Source organism: Synchiropus splendidus, chromosome 8, assembly GCF_027744825.2.
Source record: "Synchiropus splendidus isolate RoL2022-P1 chromosome 8, RoL_Sspl_1.0, whole genome shotgun sequence".
Taxonomy (NCBI): Eukaryota; Metazoa; Chordata; class Actinopteri; order Syngnathiformes; family Callionymidae; genus Synchiropus; species Synchiropus splendidus.
Window position 1 is genome coordinate 18,997,628 of NC_071341.1, and position 27,320 is coordinate 19,024,947.

At 41.5% G+C, this 27,320-nt stretch overlaps 1 protein-coding gene across 2 annotated transcripts in view; it reads left to right on the forward strand.

Annotated features, from left to right (window-relative positions):
- Positions 1–25,258, forward strand: part of LOC128764026 (neprilysin-like) — a 50,160-nt gene extending 24,902 nt beyond the window's left edge. For both annotated transcript variants that reach the window (XM_053873390.1, XM_053873391.1), the window contains exons 5-23: positions 2,112–2,192; positions 3,982–4,077; positions 4,156–4,274; positions 5,293–5,361; positions 5,742–5,876; positions 6,981–7,082; positions 8,023–8,159; positions 8,249–8,342; positions 9,341–9,469; positions 15,832–15,930; positions 16,026–16,103; positions 16,274–16,377; positions 16,678–16,736; positions 17,418–17,537; positions 19,293–19,426; positions 19,736–19,801; positions 22,213–22,308; positions 22,864–22,940; positions 23,014–25,258. In XM_053873390.1, the coding sequence (XP_053729365.1) occupies positions 2,112–2,192; positions 3,982–4,077; positions 4,156–4,274; positions 5,293–5,361; positions 5,742–5,876; positions 6,981–7,082; positions 8,023–8,159; positions 8,249–8,342; positions 9,341–9,469; positions 15,832–15,930; positions 16,026–16,103; positions 16,274–16,377; positions 16,678–16,736; positions 17,418–17,537; positions 19,293–19,426; positions 19,736–19,801; positions 22,213–22,308; positions 22,864–22,940; positions 23,014–23,113 (1,895 nt within the window). In that variant the 3' untranslated portion in view covers positions 23,114–25,258. The remainder of the gene's footprint in view (positions 1–2,111; positions 2,193–3,981; positions 4,078–4,155; positions 4,275–5,292; positions 5,362–5,741; positions 5,877–6,980; positions 7,083–8,022; positions 8,160–8,248; positions 8,343–9,340; positions 9,470–15,831; positions 15,931–16,025; positions 16,104–16,273; positions 16,378–16,677; positions 16,737–17,417; positions 17,538–19,292; positions 19,427–19,735; positions 19,802–22,212; positions 22,309–22,863; positions 22,941–23,013) is intronic.
- The last annotated feature ends 2,062 nt before the right edge of the window (positions 25,259–27,320 follow it).

The window sequence follows — 27,320 nt, forward strand, 5'->3', positions numbered from 1 at the left end:
AGCATCCAGTGTCGCTGAAATAATTTGTCTATCTTCCCAGATAACTTAAAAGCAAAGGGCCATATTTTCCAAATTATGACATGTACCCAAATATTGAGTCAGGCTGGGATTCAAGCGGGACTTGGTAGATTCACTTGTTTTTCTAGGTCAACACGGGGTGATAATCATAATCTTTTTTTTTTCCACGGGAGCAATCTGATTTCTGGTCAGCAGGAAGAAATCAAGAAGAAATATTAATGTGGGGGAGAAACAGTAATTTGAGTCTGGAACGTGTGTTTTTCAGTGCGTATTCTCGTCGCTGAACCCCTCACCTCCGGCTGTGGAGGAGCCAGCTGATCAGAATGAATAAGAATTGCACTGAGGTGAAACCCGCCTGCTTGTGAGGGGAGCATGAACGCCATGCCCAGAGGCACCATGTCAGATGTTGTCATTCTTAAGTAGAATCAACACAGCAGGCCTTTTTGTTCTGGCACACATCTTCATGAGTGGTCAAGAAGATGATCTAAGATGTTCAGTAAGATGGGATAACAATGCTCGGACTCACCTGCTGCCAACAGCATCCACCCATGCAAGATGTCTATAAGTCATCCCGTCTTTTCAAAAGACTTCTACCGTTTTTCCAAGGGAAGAAGAAAACTCTATTTTCTATTTGTATTATTTGCTGTTGAATTATGAGTAATATAAAACAGCTTAGCAGTCGGATGAGATACTTTTCAGAGGGAAGTAAAGGTCATTTGTAATTGATGAATTTATAGAATGTTTTTTGATAGTTATATCTCAGTTTCTTCTTGATATTTGGCTCAGTTAAAATGTCATAACATAAATAAGGAGCGTGAGAGGGAAGTTATCGAAACAAATGTGTCTGAGCACTTTTAGGCTGCTTAGTTGCAACTTCAGAAAGTGTGAAATGGGGTTAATGATGGCTGGGGTTTACCAGAAAAATGAAATATGTTTTAATGCTATTACGCTGTTCGTACAATGGCTCCATTCACGCTCTTTTCACACAACAGCTATTGTTGGTTTGGTTAATCTCTTGGCCTTTAGATGTCAGAATTTCTTGACATTCTGTTCCACTCAGGTTTCACTCCTCCTAATCCGGAAACATGTACAAGGGCTAACGGCGGATTTCACACCGGTGTGAGTCAGCTATGAATCTATCAAGCTTGTGTAAGATAGAATATGAACCCCTGAGCTCTTCTTTCATTTCTGCATTACATGTTGATCAAACAAGGAATCAACACTGAGACACTAAATGGAAACATGCCACTGCAATAGAAACCTTTTATGTATAATGGTATATAGTTGTATATATACTTTTTAAATAGGAATAATGTTTTCATTTCTCACTAAAATAAACAATTGAATGGATTATAAAAGAAAACAAGAATTAGAATTTAATAAAATTAATAAATAAATAATACAAAAAGGCTTGATTTATGAGAGGTGAAGCACTTATTTTGTCTTTCGTTCATAAATTTAACCCACTAAGAACAATTTCAAACAAAGGAAAATGCATTTTAACATGTTCTTAATTCCTGTTTACAGTCTCCTCAGTTAAATTAAACCCTGCATCGTCGTCCTGCTGGAGGCTGCTGTATTACTGCCACAGAGATGATCTGTTCGTGAAGTAACTCAAAAACAAATGAACATATTTCAACATATCTTTCGTGAAATGTTGATAATGCAACCGAGGAACTGATGATTTAGTTATAATGCGTTTGAATTCCTAGTTTACATTACTTATAAGACGGGACAAGCTTGTTTAAAAAAACAAAAAAAAACATGGCATGGCATTATCCTGTGCCACTGGTATTGATCTTTAAGTTTGTGGCAGTGGGATGGCAGGTTTGCCTCTCCTCAGATCTGCGCTCTGATCGTGCTCAGTAACACAGGGGTCGACAGGTTGTAATTAACGTGATTATGACCATCTGTACAGCTGGACTCGATTTCCGCCGCACGAAGATGAGAAACTCAGCGCTGTACCTGAGGTTGTTTACATACGGCTCCCGCTCCCCCCGTCCCTCCGTCTGAAATGCCACGCTTCTCTCCTTCATCCAGCTGGTTTTATCTCTGTTGTTCACCTTCACATTTTATCATCTGCTTTACTGCAGGAGTTCTTGAAAAACAAGTGGACGAGGAAGCCGCTGCTCTCACTAAGGCCAAGACCCTCTACAAGTCCTGCATAAACGAGAGTGAGTCCTCTGGGTTTTTTAAATTTCACTACTTATTAAAGTGTTTTTTGTGTCCAACATTCATGATCTTTTCTTCCAATGAAAAGTCACGATGATGATAGTCCATGAAACGAACATCATGATAACTTTTTCAGGACAAGTGGATTGATGGATGGATGGATGGATGGATGGATGGATGGATGGATACTTTTTCAGGACAAGTGGATGGATGGATAGGCAGACAGACAGACAAACAGACAGATAGATAGATAGATAGACAGACAGACAGACAGACAGACAGACAGATAGACAGACAGACAGACAGACAGACAGACAGACAGACAGACAGACAGACAGATAGAGAGACAGACAGACAGACAGACAGACAGAGAGGTAGATAGATAGATAGATAGATTAATGTAGCCACCAGGCAGATTCAGCAAAGTAAATGATGTACAGGATATTTACAGACACATGTCAGAATTCATCATGAGCTCAGCATCGATTCCACGACAAATTAGTATTCTATTGGTGTACTATGTTCAAGGTTTGATACTACTGTTTTTCGTCAATATTTTTTCACAACCTCAGTGGACAGCCAGCAGACGCAGGAGGCGTCATTCTGATAACTTTCCCTGTCATTTAACACTGGATCCTCGCCCTTTAACTTCCATTTTGGGAATCAAAGTTGTGTCCCAAATGAAAATGTTGAGAAAAAAATAAAAAATAAAATAAAAAAGCCCTGTTTCTGCCTTCCACAAAAAGTAAACATAGTAATTGAATTCATGACAAAAATGTTCCGTGAATAGTCCTTCTGCTCAGATGCTGCTGCGTAAACCTGCGGATGACAAATAAAGTTTGCTGTCTGGGGACCTCCCAGCTGAGTCACAAGACAAATGCTTGTCTTGATGCAAACAGATATAAAAACAGATTCACATATTTTAATAATTCAATGCAACATTTCAATAACGTCAAGAGTCAAATGGCGCTCTAACAACAACAACATCTGAGACAGTTTTTTGTATTCCATAAACAGCGGTGAGATAAGAGTCTTCGTTCTCTTCTACTGCAGCTCTCTACTCTGCTGGATAGTTTCCCAATGCTCCAACTGTTAGCACCACCCAGCTACTAGGGGACACACAGAACAAAGAGACGTGCTGTGCGGCAGTATGGTCTCTCTTAGAGGTAGAGCTCTGACATATGAGACTCTTAGTAGAGCCACTGCTTACGTACTAAAATAGCATTTTGTAAGTGAATATGCTTTGCTCAAGATGCTAAACAAATCCTTTAGTGGGCCTCTATTGAAATAAAAAAGCTCCAGGAAAGCAAATTCAGAACATACAGATGGAGAAAAGTCGAGATCATGGGAGCACATCTCCGATGAGCTCACACAGAGCCCAGCAAAACTGCAAAACTGCGTGACTTGAGAAAAGAAAGAGCTAGTGGTGGGACACTGAAGGAGGCCTTCTACCAGAGTGTTCTATCATGCTGCATCACAGCATGGTTCCACAACTGATCACTGGCTGACTCAAAACCCTTGCGCGACTCGTAATGGACCAAAACAATTATTGGTTGCCTTCCTCTGTGTCTCATCAAAGCAATGGAAATCACTGCAGCTCCGGAACAGCTCCACCAGGCGATACAGGTGCTTAAAATGCAGAACAAATACACACAGAAGTAGTTTCATCCCCTGCCACCGCTTCTTGTTCACGCTGCATTCTGCTGTATGCATGGGTTCAGACCCTCCCCTCCCGCACACAGATGTCACCAGTCTCTCTTTTAAGCATCTTCCTTCATGTCCTCATTCGAGGTTTGATCGAGCAGAGAGGAGGTTCCCCATTGCTGGAGATGCTGCCCGACATGTTTGAGTGGCCCATTGCTGTGGACGACTGGGAGACCAATTACGGTTAGCAATGATTCCCACGGTACTTTTCCCAGTTATTCATTCAAAGCGATATTGTTAAATCAATGCTGTTTTCTCCAGGTGAAACATGGAGGCTGGAGAACGTTATCGCCAAGCTGAATGAGAAATACGGAACTCAACTTCTGGTCAACTTCTTTGTTGGAGTTGATGACAGGGATTCAAAGTCACACATCATTCATGTAGGTGTGCGAGTGTAAACGCCCCTCTCATTTTCGGGTCTCACTCAAGAGCAATGGCCACCTGGCTTGTTTTTTCGTTGAGAACACTTCATCGTGCTTTTCATTAAAATCTGCGCTACTACATAAAAAAAATAGCAGTTTGCAACAAAAACATTATTTTCTATAACGGCATATTTATATTTTTGACTGTCAGAACAGTCTTTTTTTTTAATAATGAATTCATCAGAGGTTTGAAACATTTGCCAAGGTCACGTCACATTTTCAGTTTTAAAGCTTATTAAAGACAGAGATGTAAGAGCTTAATGTTTCTTTTAATTGAATCCAACCCTGTCATTTGCATGATAGTTGCGGTGCATGATGCTCACTGGCACTGTGTTTGTATTAATCCATCAGCTCCGCATTGCCACTTTTACCTTGTTTTTATTTCACGGTTTTATTGGTTTTCAGCCTAATAGTCTCCAGCGCATTGAAAAACAAATCCCAAAAGTAATAAAGCTGAATTTTATAATAATAATAATGATCGGAAAGACAAAGAATAATAACCGTCTTTTGTCCATATTATCTTTACATTTGCCAACAATGTACCCTGAAGCACATAAATCATCTGAAAGGCAGCTTAAGAATGTTTGTACAATCTCTTCCTGTCTTGGATTGTGACCAATTCATCCCTGAAATGCGACACACCGGAGTTTCGAGCCATTGTTTTTGGAGGTAAGAAGAGTACGTGCAAGACAACCCTGCCAGGCTGCATACTTGAAACAGCACTTCGCTGAGCGGTGGTGCGTTCACTGTCTGAACAAGAATATTTGCAAAAGACGTGTTTTTCTTAGTTTGGCTCGCTCTTTCTTGGAGAGCGAACACCACAGGGATGCTTTTTCTGGGCCAAGTGAAATGTGCTTCAGTGACCTTTTTGGGCCACCGTGCCTCGACACACACTCCCGTTTAGCTTCAATGAATGGTTTTGTCTGTACATCCAAAATGTAATGCACCTAAGTGTGATTTCTTTTTTTGTCCTCAGTTTGATCAGCAGACCAGCCTGGGCCTTCTGTCCCGAGATTACTACGCCTGCACGGGACCTTATGAAGAAGTGAGCACACACTCGCACACGTTAGAATATGTAGGCAAAGCATGGCAGGCACCAAGAGTGTGTTCGTGTCCCTCCCTGTAGATGCATTGCCCCCCAGGGACATGTCACTGAACACTTGACATTTTCATTGTTTAACATCTGTGTTTGATTTTTCTTTTTTTGCAGTTGCTCAAAGGCATACAGCTGATGATGAGAAACCTGTCTGTGATTTGTACAATAGTTTCTTTTTACAACTGCGCGAACACTTTGTCAGTGTTTCTCTGTAACTATGCTGCAGGAGAAACAGTTTTTCAGATTGTTTATCCATCTGCATCTGGACAGCAGATTTTTCACCAGCCTGTTATCCTGTAAGACGATAGTTTTGCATGTATATTCGGCAGGCATGTCGATCCTACGGGCAGTTCATGGTTGACCTGGCTAAAATGATCCGGAGTGACCGAAAGCTGCCCATCAACGAGACCCATATCAGGGAGGAGGTGACAAGAGTGATGGACCTGGAGAGGGACATTGCCAATGTAAGTCCACTTGAGTTGCTACGAACTTGCCGGTGTCCCGGGGAATGTTTATGTGTTCTCCAGCCAAAATTTAATTCCCTTCCAACCAGCAGGAGGATTTTGTTTGTAAACCAGATCTGACAGTCTGACAAACCTCCCGCTGTTTGTTGCCCCAACCTGCCTCTTCTCTGTGTTTGTGTCTCCCGTCTGGAGTTTAGCGTAAAACAAAAGCGGTCAGATATCCACAGGTCTGGCAGCGACACTTCTTCCATCACTTTGCCAACTTCTCTTTCACCTCAAGTCCACTTTTCTTTCAGCCTTAGATACGTTCTAATCTGACAACTTTAACGGAGCAAATATTCAGAGGTGTGACCCACAACAACATCCAATCTGAGTGATATTGAATCACAAAATGATTCCTTTCACCAAGACAAAAACTTGATATCAGCTGTCTTGTTTCATTTCCATAAAATTCCTCCCACAGCCAGTCTTTTTTTTTCTCCAATATGAGCACAAAGCCCCTGTTCTCTGCTTCGAAATGCTAGAATATTCTCCAACTTTGGTGGATATGGTAACAAAAAGATGAGTTAAACAAAGGAGCATTATGATGGAAAATGTTTGTTTTCTGGGGATTTAGAGCATATCCCATCTGCTACTAGCGAAAGGCAAAACATACTCGCTCCTGAGGCCAAACGCATAAACAATTGTCATGTGGACATTGCATTCTGTCCACGCATTCTGAGGGAAAAAAAAAAGTATATATATATATATATATATATATATATATATATATATATATATATATATATATATATATATATATATATATATATATACTTTTTTATATATATATATATATATATATATATAGTACTGTATCTGAGAGTACAAATCCGCTTAAGTCTCAGCACCATACCGGACATCTGACATGAAGACACTGTTGCGCATTAGTTTTGTTGCTGCTCAAGTGTGCAAACAAGATTTTCATGATGCTATTATATCGTTCAAGAGGTTAGTCGATGGCAAACCCATCTGGGTATCTCTGACATTTCTACAATGTGCTGCAAATACGTGGAGGTTGCCTGCAGTTGAATCAGAAAAAAAAAATTCGGAACTGTCTTACAGGCCACAGATACTCCGGAGGACCGCAATAACCCGGTGCTGCTCTACAACAAAATGGAGCTCGGTGATATGAATGCCAACTTCACCCTGGAGGTCGACTCACAGGTAAGAGATGTGTCAGGCTCGATCCAAAAGACAGGCTCAGCTGACAGGTTTTTAACATTTTCTGAAACCAAACACGACTAATCAAGAATATGGTTTTAATACATATTGAAAAAAAAAGTGTCAACTGTTGCGGCTCAGTAGAGCAGCGTTTTTCAACCTTTTTAAAGCCACTGCTCACTTGGTTCATGGTAAAAATCCTGAGGCTCACCCCCAAAGGAAACTCAGCCAAAGCGCAATTGTGGTTAGTCGAAAGTCCCGTAGAAAATCCCTTTTAATTTGTGAAAAATTGCTGCTACTGACACTCTGCAATTTTGGCATGTCATTTGCTGGAACAAATTGCTGAAAATGTATTTGTTTAAAAATGTCTCCAGAAAGGGCTGGGCAATCTGACAAAAATGCATCAGGATTTATTTATTTATTTGAAATAATGCTATGATTTTATCACATTCTCCTTTGCGTGATTTTATTCTAGTTTAGGGAAATTCTGGACAAATATTTATCATTCTCTTTATCTCTTCACATTTTGGAGCACATTATTTAGTTTTTAGCCAACTTTTAAACCACATAGCCAACTTTGACGGTCTACTTGTGTCAATAAAGTTTTGAAGGGGGACGTCACGTTAGCCGTTAGCTCTGTGGTGCAGACAGTCTTTGGCTTCGCGGGTCCGACTGGGAACACTCCATCATTCTATCGTGACGGTGTGCGGTCAAGTTAGAGGCACAGGTTTAAAAACAGCGTGGAGTTAAGCATTTGACCGGCTTCTTCGCTGTGTGTGGGAAGTGGACCAATCGCAGCACTGCACAGCGAATCAACGCATCAGCATAGATCTATACTGTATAGAAAGAACGTAGCCAATAGATTGACGTGCGAGAAATTGATCATTTTTCTGTCTCTCTCCAACTTTTCAGCCTTTTGATAATTTTTTTTTTCTCACAAAAGGTGTTCAACTGGAGCTACTTCACCACAAGGATAATGGACAAAGTGAACATCAGCGTTACAGACACAGAGAAGGTCATCAACTACTCGCCCAACTATTACAGAAGACTCAACCTGATCTTAGCTCGATACAATAAGAGGTGATGCCAGGTTTCAGCAAAGCATTGTGTTAGTCCGCTCATATGTGTGTAGTCTGTGATTTAGCCTGCGTTGTGTTGTCCTCCCGCAGGGATTTGCAGAACTACATGGTGTGGCGCTTTGTCATGAACATTGTGGTGGGCCTGAGCAAAGCCTACAGAGACACTAACATAGCTTTCCGAAAGGTACGCGCTTAAGGTCAACATATACGCACTGTTTTGAATTGCTGGGCTGGAACCACTGGCTTTAAAAAATGCTGTCAGATTAAATTGGAGGGGAAGAAGCTGAGTTTCTTGACACACACACACACACACAGAGGCCACCCAAAGTCAATAACAAAAGCTGGCAATTCAAATTGGAAAAAGGGGATTTTGAAGTGGAAGCTTTAAATGTATGTTTGAGAGTCAGACAGAACAAAACAGCGAAAGCAGGTCACAGGGATTTAAAAAGAAGATGCAGAAGGCAGGGAGAGTTGATGGATGCCATTAAGTCTGGAGGGGGAGTGGGCCTGGTATTTATGCAGGCGTTTGGAAGTGCTGAGGGAGAATGGGATGGGGGGAATCCGTCTCAATCAGGGACGACAGGGAGACTCGTGAAAACAAGACGATGCCTTCACAAAGTTCAAGTCATTAATAGCCATGAACGTGTGGCAGCTGCTGCACCGTCTGTGGCAGTGCCAAGAGTCAATTAGTGCTTCTCCTTAGAAAGACCTGAGCTGCAACACTCATCGCTGTCTCTCAGCCAACTGTTTAAACAGCTATGAATAGTCTCAGACATTTATCTTCACCTATAACAATGTGCATTATATTTTACACTGTAAAACAAAAGCAACACAAAAAGAAGTTGCCATCAACATCTGTGGTACCAGCTACATTATGGATATTTAAGTATATATTTATTTAAAAAAGTCATTTCAGTTCATCTTTGAATGCGAGTCAAATGTCCACGTCAGCAACAATTAACCATCATATTTACCATATTAATTTCCCTTACCTCTTCAACGCATCCCCAACTTCCTTCCAATGTAATTATTTCCCACCTGCATAATATCCAAACTCCTTGTGGAATGAGAGGGAGCTGAGGATGAAATATAAATGTGCCTTTAGCCTCTTAAACTATGTTGCTGGGTGTTATTTTCCTCCTCCAACTGTAATTGATCTGTGCCTCCTAACTGTCCCCATAGGCTCTGTATGGCACCACGTCGGATGCCGCCGTGTGGCGACAGTGCGCTCGGTACGTCAACAGCAACATGGACGACGCGGTGGGGCGGCTGTATGTGCAGGAGGCTTTCTCAGAGAAGAGCAAAGAGCTGGTCAGTGAATTCATCGGGTTGTCTTTGTGCAGCAGCAAGCTAAGCCAAAATGCCCGGACCTCTTTATTCCCTGAACCTTCCTGCAGCTCTTCCCCACACCAGGGAGCAATCCTGGCTTGGTGTCTGAGCCAACTCAGTTTACTTCTCTCAATGGACTGGCCCTTCTCGATGACCAATATCTCAGCCTATCTCTAAGGAAAAGGCCTGCGATCATTTAGAAAAAAATACCCCATATTTCCCTATATATTTGCATATATATTTGCAACTTGCTGAATAGAAATGTGAAAGACAACTATCATTTCGACATGACCTTTTAAACCAGTAAGACTCAGCTCTGGACCTTTGTGGGTGGAGTTTTCTCTGGGTACAATGTGATGTCATAACCGAAACATCCACGACGAAGGAGATAAGAGCAGGTTTTTTAGGAAAATTTAAAACGTCAGGATAGAAGCACAAACATGTTTTACCATCAAGCACTTCCGCCCTCATGTTGAAGGGAATGTGCACAGGTTCATGATCATTCTGGTATCAAATATTAAAATGCGAATTAATCATTACTCATGAATGATAAAACCTTGACTCCCACCTGTAGGTAAACCTTTCACGTCCTCAGCAAAAACTTTCAAATATCCATCTGCATTGAAATGACCATTTCATTCATTTTAATCCATAGATTAAGGAGGCTCCGATCAGGATTTTTGCCGCCGATTACCGATCTGATCACATGGATTGACAATGAATTTGTAATCAAAAGGTTGAGACCTTCTGTGTACGTGATGTGAAAACATGAACCATTAAATGATTTTAATTCAGACACGTTTTTATATATCTCTTCAAGGTGGCAAAGAAATAGAAAAACCTTGCTGAATGCAACAATTATTCTGTCAAAAGGACTGAACTGAAAAACATTAAATTTAATGTGAATCTCAGGTGAATCTCTAGAGACTGTGCTGTGTCCGTGAAATATTTACATACTATAGCGGGACTCTGAGACAGAGAGCACTTTTATTATTATTATTATTATTTATTCATTTATGAAAGTTTCCACTCCGGATGTTTTCAAAAGTTTTAGATTCAGGTGGCTAAAGAACGCTGCACCTGACTCCAAAACAGGGGCGGATTCAGACGTTTCCATTTCCGTCTGCGTAAACAACCTGAGAACGACTGGTCATCTAGCTTGGTGAAATTATGTCTAATCATTCCGAATGTCACGCTCTGACCAGCGGGTGTAGCTAAGCGTTACAGCCTGCTGCTGAGGAACCAGTGGTTTCACTTTCACGAGCCCAGAAAACTCTCCGTCAGTGGCAGTAGTGATCGCCATTCACCGATCACGCTGAAATCGACCGATCATGATCGGTGACAGACCGATCGGAGCATCCCTACCACAAACACATGTAAAGTTCTTGTGGGCTATCTAGACTTACCTGGTGGGCCCCCGGCCTTGAGTTGGACAACAGGACAAAACCTGCCCACCAGGTAAGTCTATACAGCCCACAAGAACTTGATATATTTATGGATTCAAATGTAAGATAAAAGGTAAAAGCTTCCAATCTCCATCTCATATCCAATTACCCGAACGTCTCAAAAGCTGCTCACAAACCTCTCATAGCCAAACACAGTTGACTGAAAGTGAAGTGTTTTACAACATGTTTATCGCTCGCAGAACAGTCGTCATGTTCCGTTGCGGTTCAACGCAGCTCAAACTTGACTGCCGCATAAATCTGTCATATTAGTGAAACATGCGCTCGGCTGTAATGTTGTTTGAGTGTTGAGAGACAGAACAGCCCCCTAAGCACGCACTCCGCCTTTCAGCGGCCCTCGCCCTGATTTTGCTGACATGGCTGAACGCGAATCACTGGAACGAATTTGCTGCCACGCACGAGACTCACATGCTTGTGTCAGTAAGAGACCTTTGACTGCTGCTCAGTAACTACGGCAGCTTGTTTATTTATATATTAGATACGTATTACTTCATGCAATCAATCAGCCATAGAATTATGACCACTGATGTGTCATCATGACGAGAATTTAATGTTGCTCCGAGCATCGATGTGTTTCCGACATTTAAATGAGCTGTAACTCGGCAGACCTCAAATTCTCAAACAGGTTTACATGACTGAAATAACTACTAGTGATAAAAGAAATAAACATCAAAAATGCTTCTCAATTTCAGTTGCCGAAGATCAAACATTAATATTTGGTTAGACTTTATTTTGTTCGAGGCCAAGTTAGAAGCTGTTCATTTAACTTTGTGAATTGATATTTTGCACTTCTTAAAATGTCAAAATTCTGACAGCTAACAAATCACAAAAATAATTTTTGAAGTGTTAAGATACTCATCACATCTTTTATTTATTTGTTTTCTGTAAATATAACATCGCTGTTGCAGTGGATTATGGGATAATAACGGGACATAAATGCTTGTAACCAGTGAGATCTGGCCCCAATGACTTTCTCAAGTAATTTAAGAAAAAATGTGCGCTACAAAAATGATATATAAATAACACGGCAATCCAAAATGTTTTAAAATGTTGCAGGTTCTCTAGATATATGGCATAAAAACTGTTCCTGCCAAGAACAGTCAAATTAGAAAAACATGCTGTGATAATAATTCTATCAGACTCACTAAATAACATTGATCCAGCCAGAGATATGCACTCACAGACTCTGAAGACCCCCATCTACATGGTCTCTGCAGGTTTGTGGTTGACCGCAGCATGTGGTCCGAGATGAGATGTTGGCATTTCTCTGTCAGCCTGGTCTGAGAGCACGATCGATCTCAAAGTTTGACCTTTACTGCCAACGCGGTTGGCAAATACCGCCCTCCCAATTTCACTTTCCAACACTATATATTCTATATTTTATTTCATCTCAGAATTCTCGTTGTTTTGCTGGCCAGTTTGTCTTCACACAGTCAGACTGCCTGTCTCTTTGTGGCCTCATTCTTGTGATAACAGTAACTAGTGATGGATGGAGCACTGTGTGATACCCGGAGGAGCGAAAAGCGTTCCTCATCAGGGAATATGTCTGCTAGGCTTCAAGAAACATTTTATACCACTAAAGAAAGAGAGGAGATGGGAGGACTTGACTCATACGAACTTTCACTGCAAAACCCTGATACTTTAAGGAAGTTTTCATTTATCAAAAAATTGATCTCACGATTTCTAAGTGCAGAGACGGAGCAGATGGGTGGCTGATCTAAACAGATGCCACAGAAAAGCTGAGCGATCGGCTGCCATATCAAATACAAACTCTTTATACTCAGCTGAAATTACTAGCTCGTAAATCCAACCACATGACAAGAAACCTCTCCTAAATCAGTAGATATATGGAAGCGGGATGGTTGTAGAGGTTTGTTTGTGCAGCCTAAACAGCCTGTCTAAAGAGTCCGTGTCCTCATCGTGCTTGAGTGAGTTTCCTTCAGGCAGTCTAACTCCAACACAGTTAATATAACAGTTAAGGAAGTTAAGTTTGGGGTTTCTGAGGAGGAACTTTGTCTTTTTATTTCATCAACATCACTAAAAAATTTAGCAATATAGCTGGAAGTAGCTCTGTGTATCAGCAGGTATCTCGCGATACGTTACATATTCCAATACAGGAGTGGTGATATGATACATTGCAATACATTGCGACACAGCTTCAACAATATATTGTCTTAGATCCATCAGTTTAAGGTAAAAAAAATCAAATGAAACAATGCAGTACTGTATGACGTGCATGAAAACAGGTATTATAATGACGTCAGTCCAGGTGGACTTTCCGATAAATGTCACAGTCCAATAGAGGAATGAATTGTTCCCATAATCACAAAATAACTCACCGTACATGAAGAGATTAGTACTAAACACGTATGAAGTGTGGCAGCATATCCAGGTATCTATGTGTTACATATTGATACAGCCGACTTCAAATAGTCTCAAGTCTCAAGTATTGTGATATTTCAGCAAAAATATCTATACAGTATGGCGCTATAAAGTATTGTGATATTTCAGTGTATCGATATTATCTTACACTTCTAGCTGTCTTTTTAATAACATTCAAAGGCCTTACATTTGTGTACACTAGGCATTGAACGTTTCTGCCACAGTTACTACTAGGTATGTCGTTTCGTCGTAAGATAGCTAGCTAAGTGCTTCAGTATATTCAGTGGCCCATTGTCCTCCATAGAAATGATGGCAGTGGAATGATTTATTTTATTCAATTTTTAAAAGAGGATTAAACTCAAATTTAGATTTTTATTCAGACAAGCTACTATCAAGACACAATACTCGTGATCTTTTTAGGAAACTTTCCGCTGTCATGTGGTTCAACCCCACTTTTCCCACAGGACTTTCTGGCGCCAGGCCGAATATGGTTGATACCAATTTTGGAAAAAGCCACTGACTGAGGATATAAGTGGAACAGTACCTCAGATAGTTGTAGAGTTTTGGTGTAAAGAAAAGTGCCTGGGCACCTTAGTGGCTGGTCTTCTTGGTGCGTCTTGTTGGGTTCAAACACACCTTGGATTATTAAAATCTGAGTGATGAATACAAATTTAGGTTTTCAGGCACTCTATATTTAAATTCACCTCCCTTAAGCACTTAACTATGTATTTATGGTAATATTATTGTAAAATGTGCTATTTTTATCACTTAGTAGCTGAAAAGAATTCACTTTGAAAAAACCTGTTGAAGAAGAGCTGCATGAATTGTTGCCTACATTTCTGCTGCTGTTGCTACATCATTTACATCAAAAATATACGTTGGTGGCTCCAGATTTAGCTCACACACAGCGGACAGTTCAGTTCTTAGAATCTTAGAATTCTCTTCCATATACACACGCAGGCTCCGATTCTGTTTGTTTCAAGTCAAAGCTGTCAGTATAAGGATCAAGCGACATTCCTTATCTCACCTGAGGTGACAATGCTCAGCCAGCTGTGAGCTTCTCAAAGTAGAACTGATGCTCTGTGAGAGAATACAGTTAATGCTTTAAAGTTGAAGGTTTATCTTCTCCAGAAAATTCAACATGAAAGTAGGAAACCAGAGCTTCTCTTTTTTTTTGTTACAAAATTAGGTTGCACAGCTGTTGATTTAATTTGGAAGTAAGACTGGAGAATTTTATTCAAAACTTTCTGGAAGATACTGCAATTTCAACTATCAGTAACATCTAGAGAGTTATAACACTGCATCATAGATTATATTAGAGCAGACTAGATTAGACTAGACTAAACTAATGTTGGGCCAAATTAATCTGTACATGCAAACAGTGATGCGGTCTCCAAAACGGCGCAGTTGAACTCAAGGAATGTCCAATAAAATCTGGCGGTGCTCCCACACGGTGGGCGGCTACCATTTTTAGTGAATGCATATGGATTTAGTGAATCCATATAAACATAGACATAGCCTAGCGCATTGGCCAACAGCCCATTTAGGGTCCGAAAGGCAACACCAGCTAAAAACCACCTGGATATTTCACATACCAACCAGCAGAAAGTAGAATAATAGAAGGCCAGGAGTGAATATCAGTTATTGCGAACACAAAAAACTGTTTAAATTCATCCTCGCAGTTTGCTTGCATTAGGGATTAGTCTTCAGCACGTGTATATCCTGATGCCATGGGTCGCGGTAAAAGAAAGATGGTGCTTGGGGTCAGGTGATGCCATGGGATTGTGCTCCTATACTCGCAATACTACGTGTCACTTGGTGTATATAGTGAAGCAGGGTTTCTGCCAGCATATTTTGAAGCCACAGCGGAGCATGCATCATTATGATACTCTATGTGGAAAGGCTTCCTTCAGTGTCAACAGAAAACACCAAGGTCATGTGTCGATAGTCGCTATTGATCGTCCATTTAAACTCTCGAAACTCGCAGTAAAGTTTAACAGCTGCTGGACAAAGTCTGTCACGCATAGCTGTTTTTAAACATCACCACAGACACAAAACTGTAGTGCTAAAGGGTCTAAGGTGGCTCAGACATGTCTCCCGTACGCCTCACTAATGAGGTGCCCTGGTCAGACCCCAGACACGCTGGAGAGATATATCACCAGCTGTCCAGGGAATGCCTCTGTATTCCCCCAGAAGACTGGAGGAGGTTTCCGGGGAGAGGGGGCGTCCTTTGATTTAGACTGCTGCAACCTTGGATGAGCGGGAGAAGATGGTCGACTGGGGGAGGTTGAAATGAATTATATTAAATCCTGGAATATGTCATTACTCTGCTATAATAGCTGTAATGAATTCCCAAAGGTTGCAGTATAATTGCCTTTTTTTTCCAGGTCTAATCTCACTAACAGTGTGTGTTTGAGGAAGATTATGGTGATGTTTGTGCTTCTCTGTGTGTTATCCAAACTCACCAAATGCACGGTTGCTTCTTCCTGTCCGCATCAGATGGAAAAGATGATAAAAGACATCCGGGAAGTTTTCATTAGCAACCTCCACGACCTGACTTGGATGGATGCCGAAACCAGGAGAGCTGCCGAGGAAAAGGCATCTCGATTTTTTTTTCTTTCCTTATTACATTTTACTCTGACGTGCAGAATGGGAAACGTGATATTTGTGCAATGTCCAATTTTCTTTTTTAGGCCAGAGCTATCCGTGAGAGGATTGGTTATTCCAACGACATCATGGACGACAAATACCTGAACAATGAGTACAAAGATGTGAGTTCATGAACAGATTAATAAGTTTCTCGGTAGCCACATACCAGCTCTGTGGGAAATGAAAAGGCATCTATTCCTTTGTGAGCTCTGAGGAAATATGACTGGGTGCTGATAGCGCTCTCATCGACTCTAATCCTCCTCCCTGTTCTCCGGCTGTGTGTTGGTGTTAGCTGAACTACAGTGCAGAGGAGTACTTTGAAAACATCCTACAGAACCTGGAGTACGCGCAGAAAAAACGCCTGCGCAAACTCCGAGTCAAAGTCAACAAAGAAGAGTAAGATTTTTCATCCTTAATTAGAGACGTATATAGTCTTTAAAGCGATCCAGTTTCAATCGTTCATTTAAAAAAAAAAAAAATGGTACCTTCTAAGAGTAATTGCGGAGGAACCCTGACATTTAGCATGTGAACTCACGTTCTCCCACACAAACTCCCACTCCTGATACAGAGCTGCTTTTCTTGTGGCTCGGCAGGAATGTTAATTTTAGTCGAGTTAATAATAACATTAGAGCAATTTTAAGTCAGGAATTCCAACACACAACATGGTCCTTATTGTGCCCCTTTTCTTCCCTACAGGTGGGTGACAGGGGCCGCAGTTGTCAACGCGTTTTACTCATCCAGCAAAAACCAAATAGGTATGTGATTAAATCGACTGTATCAGACAAACAGACCGATGTGTTGTGCAGCGTGTGGGCCACATGCGGCCCTCAGCAGTACCTATCTGGACCCTATGATTTATGTATTAAACCATAACATATTTAGGTGGCCCCAAAGACACAAACGTTAGGACTCGTTTTTGGTATTTTCTTTACTTCTACCTCACTCACCCTGTGCTTTTCTTCGCTTTGTGTTTGGCCTGACTGCCAGCCCGAAGCCAGGCTCTCCAGAGGTTTGTGCCTCAATGAGACACCTTTTCTTGCAACAGTTGCAAAGCTTCTAGCTTGTACAATAATCGAAGCATTATCTAGACAAAACGCTATAATGGTACTATCAGAAGCAACTGATCGGTGATGAAATGTTTGAAACAATATTGCAAATAAGTGGGAACTGTCAGGTCGCAGTGATTTGTACAGCAGCAGCGGTGACTCCTGATAAATATTTTAACTCGGCTGGGCAAGTGATCCCCCTCAGCAGCTCATGGCTTGAATCATCTCCTTCATTGACCTTTTTTTTTTTTCTGACTGATGTCTTCAATGCATTGTTTCGTCAAACAAGAGAAGGCGTTACATAAGCATGGTTTTATTTAGGGAATATTTCGTCATCTGTACAGCCGCCTCGCTCTGTATGTCGACGTGACCGCAGTCTTTTTTTGTCAGTATTCCCCGCAGGTATCCTCCAGCCTCCCTTTTTCAGCAAAGCCCAGTCGAAGTCCCTCAACTACGGCGGCATCGGCATGGTGATCGGTCACGAGATAACACACGGCTTTGATGACAACGGTAGGATTTTCTCCACAGCTGCTCTCTTTTGTTCTCTCCAGGAGCACTTCTGCCGGATTTTATGTTTCACTGGATAGAAATATTTCCTGTCTTATTACTGGTAACACCTCATAAAACAAGCGTTTGGAAAAATCCACTTGCACATGCTGTCAGAGAGCATTTTTAACCACCATTATTTTTACTGGAAGCACAGATACTGCGGAATTAAGTCAACGCTAAAGCCTTCCTGCCAGGACTATAAAAGTACAGTCTCCATAATGGTACAGTGAGGATGTTGCTTTAATTTAACAATAATCCCTTTACAATATTTTCTCCACATGACGACTGCACTAGCAATTATAGTTTAACTATCCAGCTGGATGACATGCAACACCCTGGTGTAGCTTTACAACCGTGGATCAATTTCGTGGACCCACATGCAGGTGCCTCATTTATGAATACCTTCTGAAAACACAAGTACATGAGAATTATACAGTAACGTGAAGAGAACACCGACCTCCTCTCAGTCGCTCATTTCCAGGCATTTTCCCCTTATACTATACTTGAATGTGAATCTTATTTTATTTGACTTTATTTATTTTACTTTACTTTTTTATAAATACTCTTAACTGTGTGCTGGGAGGATTGCAATTTCATTTTAACTGGATGTCGTGCATTTAGTATTCATGACAATAAAGTTGACTTTGACTTTTGACTATTGCACGACATTAATTTTAGGGCTACATTTAGCTTCTTTGATGTCTATTGCTCTTTTGAAGGTGAAAAAAAAAACCTTAACGCATATATCGCAATTTACTTTTGTGACAATATTGAATATCATGTTTCTTCTTTATTATTTATTTTTTATCTTGCTATGTGCAGCAATGAATGACACCACATCATATTCATTTCTGAGCGAACAGAAGGTGAGCTGAGCTCAAGGCCAGCCAAAAGAGGAAAATGGCTGGCCTCCCAACTCCGCCAACACAAGTTGGAAACACGCACGACAGAGCAGCATATCAAAAACACAAGTTTAAAAGCCTCAGTCACATAAGATCTTGACTCAAATGCAATGTACTCCCAAGTGCTTCAGTAGTGCAGATTTCACCCCAACAATGAGTTTTCGAGGACTCGCTCTGTTAGCGCTGCCTAGCTGTCAGCCACGGAGGAGTCCGCCTTTCGATGCACTCGTAACATAAATCAAATAGGCGCCTACGTATCAGGACAAAATCTATCGTCAAATTCAAATGAGCTGATTCAAACAGCAGAATCATTCCGGATCTCGCCTGTGCAACACACAGAGAGCAAAGAAGAAAATTTGCATCGCTGGCGCTGCAGCTCTTTCTAAAGACAAATAGTCATCCTTTGATGGAGGTTTTCATTCGTACAGTTTTACTGAGAGTGACGCTACTTCTTTTGCCGAGTGTCTGCAGGCAGTGCATACTGGAGTCAATGCTTCGCAGTGTGGCGGGAATGTGGAAAAAAAATGGGGAAATAGTGGCAGACACGATAAACACCGCAAATAGCGAAGGCTGCACAATGTTGCTTCAGAGATGAGGAAGAATATCTCCAGTGGATCAGTTAAACATCTGTAACAAATACGTAATTCACTATGGCTGGCGCCTGGTGACGTTTGAATTTGAATTGAATTGAACTGAAAATTTCTCAGATTTACAGTATGATTTTATGTCTAATAATTTTCAAGCAGCAGCCTTTTGAAATGGGGTTTCTTTTTTTTCTTACTACAACCATGAATATAACCATGTCCATCTGTAGGGCGCAACTATGATAAGGACGGTGACCTTAATGATTGGTGGACACCAGGATCCACTCAAAGGTTCTTGGAGCTGTCAAAGTGCATCGTGGATCAGTACAGCAACTTCTCTTGGGACCTGGCTAATGGACTCCACGTATGTTCCCTCTTTTCATATCAATACTTTGACATCATTGTCAAACCTAATCCCACATTTGTCCGTAGCGCTCTCTTTCCCATGGCTTCCACTGTAAAATACATTCCTCTGGTTGTTATCTTTTTCCACAGTGTTATCACGTCCCCGCTGCAGGTGTCTTTAATATTTCAATTGACCGAAAAAAAAATCCCTCCGCGTGCCATTTCTGTGAACAATGACTCCTTTATTTGCAGTGTTCTTGAGTCCTGGATGTGATGTGCGGAAGCGCAGAATGAAAATGAAACTTTCTCTCTTTATGTCTGTTTCTAGTTAAATGGCAACAACACCCTCGGGGAAAACATCGCTGACAATGGCGGTATACGGCAGGCCTATCAGGTAATGACGCCCCCGCGGTTATTAATAAAGCCGTGTCAAACAATCTGAGAGAAACAGAGGTTTATTTAATGTCTCTTTCTCTTGCTTGTTTGCCAATAAGTGAGAGAAGGAATTATTCAGCACTTAATATTCAGAGTTGCTGGCCTTTATATATATAAGAAACTACTTGAGCTGCAATAAACTTTATTGCGTTACACATTTACAGCATAATAGTTGGTGTGTGCTTTGCTTAACAAGAATCCACAGAGTAATGTAAATATATGGAAAGCCGGAGGCATGTGTGCTTGAGGGTGAGATTTTCAGGAATGTGTTGAGTTTACTGAGGGCCACACTTGCAACTGCAACGTGACTGTAACAAATCTGGGCATGGTGCCTGACTTGAAGTTGCAGACAGCAAGAGTCACAAACTACTTTTAAGGCACTTAATATATAAATATATACATTTATTTATATATATATAACCCACGGTTAAGCTACAGTAACATCTTTACAATGCTACAGTGAATCCTCACAATGTGTTGCTGCAATGATTCACTGTGGTCCTTTAGCTTCATCTGCGATCTTAGCACTCCCTTCACTGGTTCTATTTTCAGTGTCATTGCTTTTATGTGCAGGTTGAAGTGACATTGCAAGGATGTCTAACTCCACCAGGCGAGGGAAAACTAAAAAAAAAAATCTATTTCACACTGCATCATCGTAGGAAGAACTATGACACTAAACAAAATGTACCATCCTCTGAAATTTGTAGTTTTCCCCTGGACTCTAAAGGCCCATTAATTCTCAATATCAAGTACAGATCTGAATATGGACGGAGTTCTCTGTTAATTTTGTCAGTATTTTTTTCCTCAAGGTTTACGGATATAGACCAAACTGTTACTACCTGATAAATATCTCTCATGACACACGACGTAAACATCACAATGGAGGAAATTCTCCAGTCGGATATATTTAATGGCCTCACCGAGCAGCACCTCCGACAATGCTGCCTCCGTTTTCGTATTTAGTGCAAGAAGTACACCAGCAACACTTCCTCCAAAGTCTTGTTTGGGAGTTTGTCGTTTACTGTGGACTGATCCCCGGTGGATATATTGGTGCCTGAACAGCAATACCAACGTAAAGAACACATGGAAGGATGTGATCAGAGATCATCTGAAATGGACGGTACAATTTCATATGTAAAATATACGCAAATATACACTGAAATTTTACTCTTTCCCCAACAACAGTAACATAGATCAACTTACAATAAAGAATAACTTTAGAAGAATAACATTAACATTGTTTTTGTCTGTAACAGAAAAGACTTAAGGTGCATCAATTTGCCTGAAACAAAATTAAAAAAAAAAAAGATGGGTGGATGTGCAATTACACTTTATTCTAGTATGGCAAAAAAGTATGTTTCGAGGTCTGGCATCACTCCACGCCCCCTGTTCTGAGCGCATCAAAACGTGACTATATTTAAGTGTATTTGCGTCCCAGATTTTGATTAAATTTTGCCTTTTGTGACACATTCTGATGCTGTGAGTAGCGCCTCATATAAAGGAGAGGGTGGTTAGTGTTAAGCCATGGGGTGGCGCTCTCTCTGTATGATCACTTGGGTCACTTGGTGTATGTAGTATCTTAATCCTTAATCCTGCTGCTCACTGGGAGGCACTGTGAATGAAGCACATGGCCACATGTGGCGCTATATACACTGAGTAAAATATATTCTGAGCTAAAATATTAGTGAGCGCTCCGGATCGTCGTGTCCTAACCCAGCCCCTCCTTTTGGAACATCACAGGGGAGGGGAAATATTGAACTCCATTGGAGCAATCGCGTCAACGTGCAAACAGAAGGATGACTTCAGCGTCAACACCTCCTCAGTCCTCTTGAAAGTGGACACATAGGAGTGACTGTCTTGTTTGTCTCATGTAGTATGGGAGGAAGTAATCTGAGCACAGGGTCATGACTGTACTGTTGAGATAAGATAAACCGCTCATCTGTGTTTATCGTTAGTGTTCTGCCCTGCGCTCACCCATGATCTCCAGGGTTATGAGCGATCAAAAGACTGGCCTGTACCTGGTGCTTTTATCAGCTGAGCCATTTCTTGCTGCAGCAGCTGCTCCTGCAGACTGAAGCGATCGGGAAAACCTTCCGCTTCTTCACCTGTAGTAGAAGATATGGGGGAAGGAATAGGGAAGAAATACATCCTGCTGAGGTTGTTCAAGTCGTAATACGGTCGATCTTACCAGAACTAGCCTGAGATGGTGAGATTCACTGAAGGAACCAAGCGCGGGCAAATCACATGAAAGATTGTGTCATATCATAACGTTGTGCTTCAACCATGAATAAACATGAAGCAGCAACATGATGCATTTTTTTCAAGCATGTTTTAAACCACCGTTCTCCCATATCTTGAATGAACTTCCAGGCCTACCAGAACTACGTCCGAAAGAACGGAGAGGAGCCGCCTCTGCCTGGAATTGACCTTTCACATGACCAGCTGTTTTTCCTCAATTTCGCTCAGGTAGGAGACGGATGCCAATGAATGCAGTTGTGAATAAATAAATAGGATAGGCACAGACGCGCTGATGAACGGTGTAATGACAGTTGGCTGTAGTATAATGAATTAAATATGGAGGCAATGATGGATGGAATGAAGGCTGGATGGACTGACTCGTAAATATATGGCGAAAGGAGGGATTTATTACTGAATAGAGGATGAAATATGTATGAATCGATCCTGGATGAATGGAGGAATAAATCCAAAATGAATAATGGATAATTTTATGAGTGGCAAAATACTGCTTTCTCAGTAGGGACGGGAGAATTATAACAGGTTGGTTTCTCACTGATACAGGAGTGTTTTCGATGTATGTGGATGATGAGGCTTTGGTTTGCACACGCAAGGTCGGTTGGAGGTTGATTTATGAATGAAACCATGGACAGATCACACATTACGCTGGTGTAATGGAGTTATAAAAGGATGACATAGTGACAACTGGTGGCGGGAGAGTGAATGAATTGGTTCATTCAGAAGGAGATGGATGGACTGACCGACTCTCACGTTCACCCCCTGCAGGTGTGGTGTGGAACACACAGACCAGAACAGGCTGTGAACTCGGTCAAAGTGGAAGTCCACAGTCCAGGAAAATTCAGGTGAAGCCCGCGTCTGTAAATACGTGTTGGGGAACTCGACATATATCATCACTGTCATGTGTGTGCACCTCAGGGTTCTGGGCTCACTTCAGAACTTCCCAGAATTTGCCAAAGCCTTCAACTGCAACAAGAGCAGCAACATGGTACCTGAGAATGTCTGTCGCGTGTGGTGATCCGCCGACACATGTCCAAGACCGCGCAGGTGCGGTCCACACTGTCCCCTACAGAACCTTTGACTGTAGGAAACTCCAATTGTGGCTACCGGGAAGCAGAAGCTGCCCTCCGCTCTTCTCTGAATGGACCAGGACTCATCAGTCCTGACACTGCAGTGCGCACTTGCAGAGAGAACAGTGACGGACAGTGTCCTCGGGACAGAACCAGCAGTGTCTGTCCGCCTCTGATACTGTACTTCATTCACTTTAAATCCTCTGTTTCTCTTTGGATACAGCCTCTTCTTTGTTTTCTGTCCCTCCATTTCTTTTGTCTCAGCCTTTCATTATTTATGATTTACCAATGTGCTTATGCATAGGCGCTGATCCAGAAAATGCCAAGCATCCGCAGAACATTGTAAGCTGTCATGAAGATTAAGGCTAAATGGTCAGGCTTTGTCTGCGGAAGAAATGTCTCATCACATCAACTTACAATGTCACCATTAAATGTCGCAGTAGTCATTTCAGATTTGGGGAAAATGACTCTGTTTATTCAAGCAGGCTTTCAAAGTGTTGTGTTGAAGGGGGAGCGAGACATCCATGAGAATTCAGCCATCACTATGTAGAACGTGCCGCTTTTTGTAATTGAGTCATCGTAAATGCTTTTCCTTATCAGAAATTGGGCACCATTGTCCAAACACAAATCAGCGTCTATGTTCATGGAACAGTGTTTGTGTGTGTGTGTGTGTGTGTGCGCCTTTCATTGTTGGCGATAGAGGGGCAGACGGATAGATGCGCTCGAGCCCACTGGCATGAATAGAGTGTACGCCCACTCACACTCAAAAAACACATGAGACAGGACTGAGCACTGCTGCAGGACTGTGTCATTCGCCTCACAAAAGCTGGATTTAGCCTCCGTCTTCATACGCACTACAATCAATCGAACACCCACATTCATACGTACACGGCAGATATCTCAATATACCTTTGGTATTAGCGAAATGACGACACCAACAACAGTGCTATTCCGACAAAAACGCCTTTGACGACAGTTTGTAGGCACCTGCTGTTCCACTGCTCTATCTCAAACCCACCAAACACAAGTTCTTTGCCTTTCAGATGACAGCTGCTCCTGAATCAGTGAGCCGACAATTGACAGGCGCCAGATCTCGCCGCGCACATTTACCGCGCCGTGTTTGTTGTTTCCGCACAGATGTCCATCTTTTAAGGATTATTTCCGGCAGCGTCACAATGGTTGCCTGCCTCTGTTTGTCACACACACACACAAAAAAATCTGTATGCCTTACATCATCCGTCGTGCTGCTTTGTGGTGGTGCTTGTCACATTTTGTTATTTGTCCAAATCTTTACTGTTTAACAAGAAATTCGTTCCGCTCTGTTTTATGAGAAATTGCTATCTCGCACTGTAAGAGCTCCAATTTCAATGCTTGTGTCTGGAGGACTCCCCAAGTGCCGTCCTAAATAACTTGAGGTGACTGGCCTTGTTTTAATCTACATTTACTCAAAATACAAAATTCCTTCAATCTAAATTGCGCACGTTTAGGCGGAATATTTTTTTATTTGATTATTGTTTTCCAAAACAGTCCATCTGTACGATTTTAATTGAACTGTAAAACAAAGCAGTACGACCTGAATGATACCAGCGTACTAGTTGTCATTATCGTATCATGAATGTGTCAACGGAACCATTTCAACTTCCGCTGTGTGACAGCACAACACCTTACATCGACCTAGCATCTGATCCTGAGTTTGAAGACGTGGTGTTTGTCGTTACATCTGTGGATTTTATCCTTCTAGTTGAACTTAAAAGTGGCTTTTATTTATACAAACAAACAAGGGTTTTGAGGGGCGGAACAACACAATAGCTCAACATTTGCGATTAGCTTTTGGAGTGGAGCTGTGAAACAATGCCTTTACTTTTATACCGATGTTGGATGATGAATGAAGGTGATTTATGGTGTCAATCATGTGTGTAACTTTATATATTTTTTAACCGTGTTTGTTTCTCCTCAGCTGTCGCTCACTCTGACATATGTATCTCTCTACCCCGCTTTCTCACACATGCAACTTTAGAAAGACGAATATACCTCAGTTGCCTGTATTAGATATTTTATAATAATTTGATACTCATCATGAGGATCATTTGTTTCTTTCAAATAAATAATTGCATATACTGATTTGTCTTTGATCTGTGATCTGGTTTTCATCGTCACAATCTTTGCCTGGAAACTTGGACCCATGAACATGAACTATTACGGTGCCATCTACAAAATAACATTCCAGGTACTTGAGCAGTGTTTGAGCTGATGTGATGTGTGCCCCACTGCTTGCCACAGTATGTCTAAGACATAAAAAATGAAAAGTTTAATGACTAAAATACGAGCAAGATAAATAGATATATGGATGTTAATTTGTTCCATCGATCAGTGTGTCATATTAAATGACGTATTTCCGCCTCAAGGTGCACAAATCTTTACCATTCGCTCTTGTCAAAGCTCACCGTGCACCATGTGCAGTTCATCCTCTTAGAGCAAAGTAACAAGACCATGCTTGGGAGGAATCAGCCCGGGCCCAGCTCTGAGTAGGATTCAGTCTTTTTGCTAGGATTTTGATACAGGGCGTCCAAAACCCCGCCCCAATACATAACCCCACCCCTAACCCCACACACCATGCGAAGTGTCTGCGAATTTGGATCATATTTTCCGGGTGGAAACACAACGCACTAATAATGCATTTAGGGCATCCTGCTGAGGAAACAGGGCGTCCTGTTTTGAATCCGAGAGGGCGTCCATTTTTTCATGTTTTGCAGTTTCAAGACACCCGCTAGCTAAAAGCCTGGTAGGATGGCATGCGCCATCAAATGACGCCCCAACTCCACACACCGCAAAGACGGAGCAAGAGCATTTAGATAACTCAGTGAAATCCCTCGAGAAAAGCCCTTATTGAACCTATCGAGAGAAGCTTGATGTGAAAGATCGCAGAGCTGACAAGCCAAACATAAAGATTATTCAGCACTCTGGAGATAGAGGGCAGCAATGCGCCCGATCTTTGAGCAGGTCCTGCCTGGACAACAAGCCTCGGCCAACGGCATGTAAAGATGATATTCTGCTTCGCCAGGCTCCAAACGTCACGGTCTGACCCAGCTTGGATTAAGACAGTCATAACAGTCATAACAGGAACACATAGCCTCAGAGTCTTTTTTTTTTTGTTGGTTTTCATTTAGGTAAATACACTGTACATTTGGTTGGCAGTATTTTGGAGTAAAGTCCAACAGCTGCCACTAGCTGATTGGCATTTTCAGAAAGTAAAGGCCAACAGTTCACCTCAGGTTCAGCCCACCATCATTTCAGGATTTCAAGCCTTGACAGTCCACCGTACTTTAAACTGACACCGTTTCCTAGCATCCAGTGTAAATACAGAATGGCCGTGAAAGGAGCTGTAGCATTGTGTTGCAGGACCACGTTTTCAGCGCCACAATATCAAGGCCAGACGCCCGTATATATAATACTGCTCTATTTTCTTTCTTCTTTCTATTTTGTTTTTCTTAATTTTTGTTTTAAAACATCAAATGTGAGAACATAAATGGTGCTCGCCTAAATCAACGTTGGCAACTAAAACTGCCGATGTCGTGTGAATAAAGAATGAGGTCACTGAGCCCGAGTGAGTGAAGGTCACTTCGTGGTGTTTCAATCATTTTCACTTTGGCCATGAACGTGACTTGTCAGCCGCCATATTAAATCCACAAGCAGATGGTGATTACTTGCTTACAATGGACACAATGGGTGAAGATGAATCCTCTCAAACAGAGCTGTGCTTCCAGTTCTGATCCTGGACTTACGGATTTCTTATTTGAACTTCAGGCAAAAATACTAATACAGCTGTAATAAAGTTGTTATACTAGCATAATAAGCAGACACAGTAAAATTGATGTGTAATAATAATGTTATATTTAGTAATTTTGGGTTACAGGAGAATATCAGATCTGCATGCAACATGCTTCTATTATTCTATTTGTTATGGCTAAAAGTCGCATATACCACGTTGTTTATTCAATTTTTGTCCACGAGATAATGATAAAACGAAAACTCAGCGTGAAATCTGACGCCAGTGGTTGTGCTTAAAACCACTTAGCTGTCTGTGAGTCAACAATTGTTTATTCGGTTTTATCAGTCACATTTGCTTATTGACTGCCCGACTTCCCCCTTTGCTCT